The 12919-nt window shown below is 40.7% G+C and overlaps 1 protein-coding gene across 1 annotated transcript in view; it reads left to right on the top strand.

Moving 5' to 3' along the window:
- Positions 1-2546: 2546 nt before the first annotated feature.
- The window catches only part of DBX2 (developing brain homeobox 2), a 37750-nt gene continuing 27377 nt past the window's right edge, over positions 2547-12919 (top strand). Inside the window, exon 1 of the mRNA XM_047788024.1 lies at positions 2547-3269. Within this exon, the coding sequence (XP_047643980.1) occupies positions 2870-3269 (400 nt within the window). The 5' untranslated portion in view covers positions 2547-2869. The remainder of the gene's footprint in view (positions 3270-12919) is intronic.

Below are 12919 nucleotides of genomic sequence, written 5' to 3'. Positions count from 1 at the left end.
TTTTTATCTACTCCCTCAAAGTCCCCCAGCATCCACCTCCTGACTCATTGCCCTTTTCACTACATTATTTTCCCTGGAAGATTTCAGAAACTATCAGAACATTTCCACCTTTTTGTTCACACCGCCATGTAAACGTGCTCCCCCTCTTACAAGTCCCCATCTTCATTAAGTGGGCATCTGCTCAGTTACTAAACCAGAAAACTAGAACTGATCCTACCCTTGATCCTCTATAACTGAGGTTTTCTTGACGACCACGCCACTGATATTTCAGGCTGGGAGGTGTCCTGTGTATTATAGGATGTTTAACAGCACCCCTGGCTTCTAGTTACTAGATGCTAGTAGTTGATTCCTGACCTCTGCCAAGTCGTGACAACCAAGAGTATCTTCAGACATTGCCAAATGCCCCCTGGGAGGGAAGGAATCGCCCTGGCTGAGAACTGCATCATCCAGTCCTACTGATTCAACCATAATATTTATCCCCTCCGTTCTATTTCTTACCATTAACTTTATTAAACTCCACATCATTTTATGTCTGGATTTCTCCAACTGCTTCTTAACTGGTTGTGGCAAGTTGATTGACCTAATAGTTTCTTCACCCAAATTTTCATTATCACCTTCCACTAAAGAAAAACTCATTCTCAGGTTCCCTCTGCGTGGCCAGGTGACACCATTTAGCATGGCAAGTCAGGTTTGTGAAAAGCATGACAACTGAAAGAGTAAAGGTTCTAAGGCTTCAGAATCATCCAGCTTAAACTGTATCTCAGCCTTATCACTCTGGTAGTCATGCAGCTTTAGGAAAGTTCCTTAAATTTCTCTGTGCCCCTTCCTAACACTGGGATAACAGTAACACCAACCTCATAGGATTATTATGGAGATAAACGAGTTAAAATGTATAAAGTGTTTAGTACCATAACTGGCTGAATGCACCCTGGACAAATGGTGCCTCTGGTATGGAAAGGCGGCAATGATGTGATCTCTCTATTCCTTGCTAATCTCAAAGGTTACTACTTCACATCCTATGCCCAACCACTGTCCACTTATTAAGACTCAGTTTAGGGAAGACTTTTGGAAGTTTTCTCACACTTTGCCCTCCAAATTATAAGCCCTTTCTCACAGTATACCCTCCAAGTTACAAGGCCTTTCTCAGACGTTACTTGTTTTTCTCCCTCACTAGGCTGTGAACTACAAGGCAGAGACCAGATCTTTCTCTATATAGTCCCAGAGCCACAACAAGTGTGCAATGTATATGGAAGGTTCTGGAAAGGTGTGTTGACTAAATCAATATAAATGAATGATTAATATTAGTAATATGCACCAACTTGGTCAATAACTTCCCTCCTATTGTGCAGCAGGTGGGGAGGGTAGACCCTTAAAAATCTTTGGACATACCAAGTGTAAATGAAACACATATCAGCCAGGTGAATTTTCAAGAGGAAATTTCTCTCACTAACCTGGCAACTCCAGCCAGCTTTTAAGTAAATAGAAACTAGGGACAAAATCATTCTTAGGGCAAAGAGTAAACCCATACATGTGATCCCAAACTTTGCAGACATCCTTTAAAAACCATATTCTAAATAAATGCATCTAAATTTACACAGGAGAGTGGCAGTGGGAAGTACGGGAAGTGCAAATTGACAGAGAAGTCACAGTTTCCAAAATGAGTAGCTCTGAGGTTGCCTTGTGGTTTACGGAACTTTTAAGGACACACACCCTTTTCTCACCTTTAGAAAGTACAGTTTCTTTAGCAGACTGTTAACAAATTGAAAAACACCCACATTTCTAGAGGAAAAAAAAGAAAAAAGAGCAACTCTAATTCTAGAGGAATTCAGTGTTCTTTTCCTGGTCTCTCTGAAGAGGCCTTAGTCACCTTTCATTTGGTAGTGGCTTTCTTCCCGGATTTTGCACCAAGCATCTGCCATCTGCTATTTAATCAACTCCAACTAAGATCCTCTTTTCTAGACAAAATATATTAGATCCTCTTTTGTAGATCAAAATATATTAGATCGTCTCCTCTAGAGTGATTCCTAAATCAAATCTTACTAAAAAGCAACTCGAAATTAACTGCTGGAAACGGAGACATTTCTTAAAAAGTCTTCAGGAAAAACTCATTTCCTTTTCCTCTTAAAAACAAACAAAACAGGGGCCACATTCAATACGCAAAACAACCCACTCTCTAAGATGCACCTTTTCCTCTGTAACCACCACGGGTCTCAGTAACACGTGAGGCTCTCTCTCATGACTACAGCCCTTTCAAGACACTAGTGACTCCCACTCACTTCTCCTGGATGCCCCGAAGTGACAATCACAAGGGAGACCCAGGGATCGCCCAACAAGGTCTCTGGGTGCAGGCGTCCACGCACCCCGACCTCCCCAGGACGGCTCGGGCTCCCCAGCAAAGGCCGGGTCGGGCTGCTGGGAGCGGGCAAGCGCCTACTTCCCGTGGCCTCCACGCCCGCCTCCTCCGCCACACGTTCCCTCCCCTTGCCAAAGCTCGGACTCTCGGGGTTGCCCTTATTGTTGGCCGCGTCCGTCACTTTGTGGGCCTAGTGACATGAATGGATGGGCTGGACACACCTTCCAGCCTTCTGGGGGGAAAAAAAAAAAGTCCAAATCTGCATAGAGAGCAGGAGGGACTCCTCCGGCGCCCCCAGAGCCTGCGCCGCGGTCCAGGGGAGCGCACAGCTCCCCCCTCCCACACTCACTCCTCCCCTCCTTTAAAAAAAGGCCCAGCCCAAATAAATACTATCTTTCCCAGCGGGCCGGCGTCCGGGGTGCCCTCGCCTCCTTTCTGGCCTGAGCGCGCTCCAGCGCTGTGGGAGGCGGCGCGCGGGGCCGGAGGCGGGCGTGCAGCGGACCCGGGAGCCGCACCATGCTCCCCAGCGCCGTGGCGGCCCACGCCGGCGCCTACTGGGACGTGGTGGCTTCCTCCGCGTTCCTGAACTTCCCGGCCGCGCCGGGCTTCGGCAACCTGGGCAAGAGTTTTCTTATCGAGAACTTGCTGCGTGCTGGGGGCGCTCCGCCGCACGGCCTGCCCCCGCCCCCGCCGCACGGCCCGGCTGCGGCTCTAGTCGCGGGCGCGCAGGTCCGGCCCCTGCCCGCCAGCCCCGTTCCCCTCAAGCTGTGCCCGGCGGCCGAGCAGGTCAGCCCTGGCGGGGCGCCCTACGGCACGCGGTGGGCATTTCAAGTTCTCAGCCCCTCAGCGGACGGCGCCAGGCTGCCGGGCCGGGCTCCGGGGGACCGAGACTGTGCCTTCCAGCCGTCAGCCCCAGGTGAGCCCGCTCTCCCCTCCCCAGCCGCGCGCGACCTGGGCACGTCGGCCCCAGTGCGCAGGAATGCGCCCGGGCCTGGACCTTTCGAGAGCATCTCGAGCTTGAGTGGAGATGCCGCCCCGGGAGAGAGCTGGGTACCGCCGCCAATTGTGATTTCCCTTCCCCCCTTCCCGCACCGCCAGCTTCCTCTCCATCCCTTCCTTTCCAACAAGTGGCAGAGCTACCTGGAATGGCAGGCCTTTCGGAAGAGAGTCTGAAGGCAGCTCTAGGTGTTAGTCGAAAGGGCGGCCCGGGTCTCGAGGTCTCTTGCCTCGCTGAGTTAGTTTCGCGGGGTTTCCCGAGTTCATGTGGCCGCCCGCCCGCACTTGTCCCGGGGGTCGGGCGACACAGGTTCCCTGGAAAGTTCTCTGCCCGGAGAGCCTCGCGCGGCCTGCTTTGGGGGCTTTTGCCTCAAACAGTTGGGAATGTCGGGACGGGAGGCTCGCAACGATCTTTGGGAAGGACCGTTGCGCCAAGTTTTGGCTCTCACCACCCTTAGAATTTGTATCACTAAGGCTCAAAGAAATCGAGGCCGACTTTTAATTCGAGTCGGGCTGAAACAGCTGCATTGGCACCTGGAGTAGGACGTTGTTCAACAAATTTACCAAAAGAAGGGCAATTTTGGTTTGGTTGTTTTATTTCCCGCATAAAACTTAAGGGTTGGGACTGGGAAGATGATGCGGACAGTTTGCTCTTATTTTAGCTAGAACTTATTTGGAGTGGGGGGCGCTGCTGAAATTGGCGGTAAGAAAGGGAAAAGCCTCTTAGAGACTAAGAGGCTGAGTTCCAGTTGGATTAATTTTTTTTTTTTTTGGCTGTGTCCTTAGACGATCTTAACTCATTCTTTTTAATCCCGATGGGTTTGTCCAGAATGACTAATAGACGCTTTTTCAGCAGATTCCATTGTTCCAGCAAACTGCCGGATCAAATTTATTGCTAATGGCTTTATAGAATTGAACATGTTTAGAACCTGTCCTGGTCTTTCAATTTGAAATGGTTACTAACAGAATGGAACAAATATAATTATATGAGCACCGGGCTCATTCACGTAGTGTAAAACCTAAAGTGCAGGCAGCTTTTTTGCACCCTGGCAGGGGAACAAATACAGTTAAGGCAGAGTTTATGTGCCTTGAAAATCTGGGCTACTCTTTTTTAAGTATTAGGAAAATTAGAAACGTATAAAGTAGGTTCATGTAGACAAGAGATAGTAAATAATGTCTTATAAAAATTTTCAAGAAAATTTGGTGAGTTGCATAACTTTTGGTGGTTTCGCATTGTGTTCATAGAAGTTAGTTTTCAAGGATTCTTAAATTGCTCTTGATTATGATTGGCTACTCCAAAAAGTTATTGAATTTTAACCTTTGTGGATTTTACAGGTTAAATTTAAGTAAAGCAACTAAATTAAATGCAGATATTTCAGTAACTCCGAAGAATGATTTTATATGCCTCTTCATTGCATTCAAAAGATTGCAATTATTGCGTAAAGGATTTCCTAACTATATTCTTCAAGAACATATTCATTTTTGTACACTTTAATTATATTAAAGTATAAAAATGCAAAAATGCTTTTTGGAATAATTGAGAGCATCAGAATTTATATTTTACTTTGAATTATTTTAATATAGCTTAAGCCTCTATCTTTCCTAATATTTTATTCAGTCTCATTGAAGATTGGATGTTTTCCTAGGTTAATTTGTATTTGAACAAATAACTTATTTTCAAAAAAATCATTCTGATAAAGAATGCATTTAATTTTTGAAACTTGGAAAATATCATAAGAAAATTAAAACCCCATAAATTTGTGCCAAGTATGCTGCTTAAAAACATTTTGAAAATAATTTGACAGAGACTATAACTTTCCAGTGTTATTTAAATGATAGAATCTTATGCTGCCAAATGTTGTGGGAATTCTTTTATGTTGTATAGAATTATGAAGTTATAATGAGTGCTGACAGAGTTAGCTGTCTTTTCCTCAACCTTAATTTGTTGAGTGCACCAGTCTAAGTGCTGAATAAGAAAACCCCAGAGGCTTTTTAAGTGCATTGGCGAAGTACAGCACCGTTTAACTAGGGGATTTATGCCACTGCATGCATTTCTGCTTTATTATTTTTATTACCCACTATTAATTATAACATACAGTTCATTCACTCAGCAAAGGCTTACTGTCTCCCATGTGTTAGGACTCTGTTCTAGGCCATTGGGATAATCAGTGAACAAAACAGATGACTGTCTCTGCCCCTGTGGAGCTCACAGTCCATGTTCTGTCCTACTTTATGGTTTACCAAGCATTTTCATAATTGTTAGCCGCATTAATCCTCATAATAGGCCAATTTTTCCAACAAGGCTTATTCCACTTGCTAATTTTGTTTTGGTCTGAAGTATCATAAACATCCATGGTCTTGTGAAAGAGAGAAAAATTGCCCCCCATTTTTATATTCCTTAGATTAGTCTTTCACTGAATATGAGAAAATGATATAATGAGGGCGTGTGGGATAACCAATTACATGCATCACAATAATAAATCTGATTGCGATGTTACATCTGTGTGGGTCAGGAAAGAAATTTGCCTTCCCCTTCATCTTGTTATGTGTTTGAAAGGTGGTGACAGTTAAACGGTAACACATTTACAGATCATGGATGAAAACATAGCTGTCAGTGCTCCATCCCCGAAAACTGGCAAGTGTTTTAAGTCTTTAGAGCAAGAAAAGGAACACTCCATTGCTAGATGCGGTCAAGTTGTGTATATAGAGTAGCTTAAAAACTTTAAAATTTAGAGGGCATTCTTCAAGGTTCGAGAAGGGCACATTGAGTGTAGTAGCGGGTAATAAGTAGACTCACCTCCAGGAGTTGAATAGGGAAAAAAAAAAAAATCTTTGATCCGTTATAGTTTATTAGTGGAAACCAGGTTTTTCAAGTAAGTCCTAATCATCAGAGTTCCTTCCCCAGAAGTTCATTACTGTCATTATTTGGTGGGCTATTGCACTAGATTAAAGTATCCATATTTTGGTATATTAAAACTATAAAACTTGAAGTGTAAAAAGCTGAAGCATTTAAATTTCTCTTAGGCCACTAGTTTTCTTCAAAATTTGTTAGTGGAACAGATAGCCTTGCTTTTCAATAATGTTTGTTATCTTTGACATTTTAGAAAATGTTTGAAATAAAGGTAACTTTCTGACTACAATTTAGTACTGCTTGTGCTGCATATAAAAGGATTAGAGAGCAAATGTTTGTTCTGGATAGGTGAGTTGAACTGTTCTTTTTTTAACATAATTTTTTTTGAGTGAGTTGTACCATATAATACAGAAATGGATCCATTATATTTTTTAGGATTGTTTCTTACCGCTAATACTTCATGTGCACTCTAATTTTCTTTTCCAGTTACTATCTGCTTATTAATTCCTGACTCTCTCTTAAATTACTTGCGCTTATGTTTTCTGATTTTTTTTTTCACTTTCACTGAGACACACTGAAAGTATGAAATAAATAGCTTCTCCTTCATTTTAGGCATTTGGGGGAGGGAAGAGTAGATGAATCTGTGCTCCAGGTGGGGATTCCAGTCCAGCTGAAAACTTGGTGATCTGATTTATTAAGCCAGAGTTTGTCATTTATCTTTGCCAACTGTGTGCTCTAGGTTTATTTTGGCAAATTAAAATCACAGAATCTTGAAAAGAGGGAAAAAACCCCTTTTTTTTAAAAAAAGAAAAAAGTTGAAATTTTGGCTATACTTTTGCATGTTTTTCTATTTCCCTGACACAGAGCAGATAGATAACTGTGAGCCCAGATCCTCTGTTTCTTTGGCGTGGTGCCTTAGCAGGATGCTGTGAATATTCTGTTGCATTGAAAAGTTGAAAACAGAATCTTAACTATTGATGATGCTGATCCAGAACCAGGACAGAGAGAATGGAGGATCCAGAAAAGGATAGTGAGGGAACCCGTTTTAGTAGTTCCTTGCACACAACATCACTCCAGACATCCTTTGGTGGAATTTGTAGGTAATACCAAGCAATAGTCTTATCACATCTGTACATTTTTTTGTAATCTGATTAATGTATCTTTGGATTTACATTAACATATTAATAATGTTTACATAGTTCATGAGGAATCAGCTCTGAACAAATTGTTGGTCTGCAACTTAATAAACTGTTTCAGGTTCAAGAAGGTCTGGCAGTGAAGAGAACCATTAGGACGAATAGACAGTCCATTTACTTCTGGTTGGGAGTGAGGAAGCCATGCTCCTTGCAAAATAATGTCTGAGTTGAAATTACTAGAGGGTAGCAATTTACGTGATTTTAATCTGCCTCTGACTTTAGCACCCATCCCTCTCCCAAGCCCTAAAATATGCTTCTCTCCTTCGCTTCAACAACAAGAAATCTCAGTCCGTTAACATGTATTGAAGCTTTATTTATTGAAGTTTAATATTAAAACAGAAGTAAATCCAGCAGTCAAGTAGGGACATTTTAGAACTTTCCCCTTAATTCTTACTCACTTTAGAGATTTGAGGATTATTTTCAGAAGCACAGTAGTTTGAATGCCCAGAAAATTGCATACAGATTTATGCAGAAATAAATGTAGGATCCCGAGAGGTCAGGGTGACATGCAGGAAAGCCAAAGAATGCCATATGTTGTGGGCAACTTTAAAGAATTGTTGACAGTGATTTTAGCTATGTCTCTTTGCCACCAAAATGGCTTAGATGTTGGAACCAATGCTGTGCATTAGGCTCCGTTGTATTCCTTTTTGAGTATGCCACCTCCTTCCTGTTCTTGTGCCCACCAGAAAAAAAGTCTCTCTTTGCCATAAGAAGACATTTTCTGGTTAGTTTTGCTGCAGAGCAATGATAGAAATGGTAACTTGGAAATTACAGAAGCAACATAGGTCATAGTTGTGTTCATAAGATATTTTGATTCATTTCTATGAAAGTTTTTTTTACAGAAGCAAAAAAGTTACCATCTTTCAAATATTTAAACAAATGTGCTCTTATGCTAGAGTTGAAGGGGAAAATACTTTATGTACCCCTCAACCTACTTTCCACTACCCTGTTTCTCTTGTTGATATTGCCCATAACTTTAGAACCCATGTTATTGTATCTTTTTTAGGAGATTGGTTTGGCAGCTCTTAAAATAGAATTTTGTCCACTTAACCTCTGGTTAACAGTTACTCCAAATAAAGTTTTTTTCTTAATTACACTGATTTTTTTTCAGAGTAAAGATTCAAAATTTTTAAGTCAGTTGAATGATTTTGTTTTCATTCAAATATAGGAATAAAAAGGCCAGTTGTGAAGAGAAACAGTATGGTTTTTATCTAGGAATGCTTGTTAGAATCCTTCTTTAAGACTTCATTAGATCATGCTTCCATCTCTCTTAGTAAGAGACTGGATTTTTGCCTTAACGAATAACATGCTTACCAGATCCTTGTATATTTTATTCCAAAATATTTTATTTTACTTGCAGTAATGTTTCCACTTTTAATGAAATCTCTCCCTTTCATTCTTTTTAGCCTCCAGTCAGTACTTGATTTGGCAATGCTGAGTGATCCATCACTTTATATATACCATAACTGATTTTATTTTTAATAGTGTTATTCATTTTGTCAACCGGCTATTAGCTGGGAATATTTCAGGGGCACACTTTTTTGTGAGTTATGTGAACAGTAAACTTAAGGCACTAAAGTTTTCTCTGAAGTCAAAGATCAAAAAGCCTCTATAAGTTTTTAGACTTTTGTTTCAGAATCAAAGCATCTGGGAAAAGAAAAGGAAAAAAAAAATCAGGTCTTTTTATATATATTGCTGAATATTTAATTGCCTTTTGTTTATAAATATTCCAAAGATGAACTAGATTTTTCCCTTTTCTTACACATGTTCAGGCACCATGCCATAACAACTTGATTTCATTAATTCTAAGTGGCCATCAGGAATAGAATATCCAATATATATATTTCTACTAGTCCTCTTCAGAGGGCTCAAAATTTCTTGTTCCTTAAAATTTTAAATCTGTAATACTTTTAAAATTAAAATATATGAAGGAATTAGTTACTCTCCGAGAAGATTTATGTACATTAAAATAGAATAAAAACCACAGCTGCTGGTGAATTTTTTAATAGACTAACCTAGGACTGAATTGAGTTTAGGGTATTGAACCTAGGCTATAGTTATATTGGATCTGAAATCAGAAGACAGTCTGATTCTTCAGAGCGGGAACAGAGTCATTCCTATTTGTTTACATATTTTCTATAGGTGCTTTTGCACTGCAAATTGAACAGTTGCAATAACGTCTGCATGGCCTACAACACCTTTAGGGTCTGCATGGCCCTTTATAGGAAAAGTTTGCCAACACGTTCTCCAACGCAGAAATGGCAAATCAAATTAATTTAAAAAAAATGTATAGTTTTCTGAACTGGTGTTAGTGTCACTTCTTTAATTTTAAATCCTAGATTCAAATCTAAGGTCTTTCTATTACTGAGTATATAATCCTAAGTGATTCGTGTAGTCTCACTGAGCCTTGTTTCATTTTCTGGCCCACACCTGTGGCATGTGGAAGTTCCCAGGCCAGGTACTGAACCTGTGTCACAGCTGTAACCAGAGCCGGATCCCGTAACAATGCTAGATCCTTAACCCAGTGACCACCAGGGAATTCCATCAGTGGGCCTCATTTCAAAATGAGAACACACGTCAGGCTCACCATTTGACTTTCAAACACATACCTCAAAAGCCCCTTGATAACATACAGGGAAAAATGTGAAAGACAGTTTTCCAGCATTTCACCGTAAGTAAAGTGCATGCTAGTAAAAGTGGTATTGCTGTGTAGGAAGCCATCCCAAAACTTAGACGCTTAAAGGAACAATTCATTATTTTCTCACAGTTTTGTGGGCTGATGGGGCTCAGCTGGGTGGTTCTCACTTGCAATCTCATTGCAGTTAGAGTTAGCTGGGGCTGGTGTCATTTGAATGCTCAGCTGGGCTGGATATCCCAGATGGATCTCCATGGGCTCCCATAGCTGACAGTGGTGCTGGCTGTTGATGGGGTGCTCAGCTAGAGCTGTTCCAGCATCCACACTTAAATTGTCCAACTGTTTTGAGTTTCTTCTAGCATGGCACCTGGGTTCTGAGAGGCAGAGTTCTAAGAGCAATGTTCCAAGAAACCCAGGTAGTCACTGTAAGTCTTATTACCTAGTCCTGGAAGTTCCAGAATGTCACTTCTTCCACATCCCTTGGTCAAGCATGGCGGCAAGACCATCTCAAATACAAGAGAAGGGGAAACAGAGATGGCTCTCAATGGGAGGGGTGCCAAATAATTTGCATCCATTTAAAATCTGCCACAAGGTAAAATTATGATAACCATCATCAGACACAATTCCTGCCAGGTCTGTCTCCTGCTGGAGTAGACCAGTGCAGGAATCAATCAGAGACTGTGGTGTAGCTGGGCACTCGAGAAATCTTTGTTGAGGAGAGCTACAGGTACTATTCTGTTATGGTAATTCTCATCTGGGATTTTGACTTTATAATAGAAAAGCAAGGAATTTCCTCAAATTTCACTCATTTTTTTGGAGTTAATTCTAATGGAGACTCCTTGAAGGGAGAGGCAGCAAACGTAGTGACCACCTTTGATGATTGCAATGAACTAAAGCCCCACAACTTGAGCAGAAGATAGACTCTACTCACTTGCTGGTGTTGTGAAGATAAAGGAAAAGATTCTAGTGGGGGTGTGCAAACCATTGATTGTTACTTCTTGCTACATACAATATGGCCACAGTAGGATCCTTCCATTTAACCCCTTATTTTTCTACCACACCTCATCTACTGTCAGGTGAATTTTTTTTTTTTTTAAGATGTAGCTTTCATTGTATCATCAAGCTATTCAGGAAAACTTTAATTATCCCCATTTGACTATCAGATCAAATAAAACTATTCAGTTTGTCCTTCAAGACCTTCATTCCATCAACTGCATTTAGCTCTTCCAACCACATTCTTTTCTTTTCAGTTATACATACATACATACATAGGTATATATATCTATATCTGTAGATACGTTTTTTCAGATTCTTTTCCATTGCAGGTTATTACATAATATTGAGTATAGTTCCCTGTACTATACAGTAAGTCCTTGTTGGTTATCTATTTTATTTATAGTAGCGTGTATTTTTAATCCAAGTCTCCTAATTTATTCCCCCACTCCCTTTCCCCTTTGGTAACCATAAGTTTGTTTTCTATGTCTGAGAGTCTATTTCTGTTGTGTAAATAAGTTCATTTCTATCATTTTAAAATTAGATTCCGCCTATAAATGATATCATGATATTTGTCTTTGGCATACTGCAATTTAGTATGATAATCTCTGGGTCCAGCCATGTTGCTGCAAATAGTATTATTTCATTCTTTTTTATGGCTGAGTAATATTCCATTTTATGTCCACATCTTCTTTATCCATTCATCTGTCAGTAGACACTTGGGTTGCTTGTGTGTCTTGGCTATTATGAATAGCGCTACAATGAACATTAGGATGTCCAACCACATGCTTATCGTTGACACCTCTGGCCTATTCACACCAGCCTGACCCCAGTAGTCAAGCCAGTCTCCTTAACTTGCCCCGTGTGTCACCACCATCCTTTTCTTTTGTTCATGGTCACTTTTCCTTCCTGGAATGCCTTCTTTCTCTTGTTTTGCCATCCTAAACACCTTCCAAATCAACTTTCCAGAACAAGATCTTTTTCCTGCTTAGAGCCTTCTTGGACAAAGGCTTCCTAACAATATCTTTTTTTTTGCACAAGCAAGTCTGGACCGTGCTGCTTCTTTTTATATGCTGTCTTAGAACTGATCTCAAATTATATAATAATCATAGGAATAAGGGCTAATATTTATTGAGTGCCTGCTACATATCAGGTGTTGTGGTCTTTTCAGTGGTCTCACCATAACTATACATTATAATCACATGTGCAGCTTTTGAAAAAATGCTATGCTAGGGGGTACACTCCTAGCCAGCCTGATTTAATCCAGTTTGCGTGGGGTCTGGGCGCCTGTATCTTTGAGAAACACTGGAGATAATTCTGATGTGTTTTCAGGGTTGAGAAATATTAGTTAGGGAAACACAGTACAGCTTTTCTTAGATCTCATGGTCTTGGCGAATGCCTAGGATTTTAGAACAAAATTGAATTTGGAGTATGGAAATATTTGCATTTTATTTCTTTGATCAGTAGATTCAAATCTGTAAGTGAAGGAATAAAATAAGTAAATAAAAATAGAAATTCTTCTAGGAAGGGAAACTATGCTTTTTTATCTTTGTTGTCCCGGCACACAGTGCATTATGTGGCACTCGATAGATACGCAATAAATATTATTTGCACGGATTAAAAGGACAGAATCAAACAAGTAGACAGTGCACTCGGTCTCTCTTCTCATGAGCTGTACCAGAACCGTAAGACGTTTGTTTTCCTATCTCTGAAATACTCGAAGCGAAGAAAAAAGAAAATAAGAAAAGAAAATGAAGAGTGCTGAAAGGTAAACGATGACAACTTGCTTTCCCTTGTGATTGAAGGCAGGCTTGCATCTGGATCCCATAAATGAACTACTCCCAGGTTGTGTAATAAAGTAAATCACACCTTATTCGATAAGTGATATTTCTTGA

Source organism: Phacochoerus africanus, chromosome 7, assembly GCF_016906955.1.
Source record: "Phacochoerus africanus isolate WHEZ1 chromosome 7, ROS_Pafr_v1, whole genome shotgun sequence".
In the NCBI taxonomy this organism is placed as follows: domain Eukaryota; kingdom Metazoa; phylum Chordata; class Mammalia; order Artiodactyla; family Suidae; genus Phacochoerus; species Phacochoerus africanus.
The sequence above is the reverse complement of the archived record's forward strand: the minus strand, read 5'-3'. Positions and strand labels throughout refer to the sequence as shown.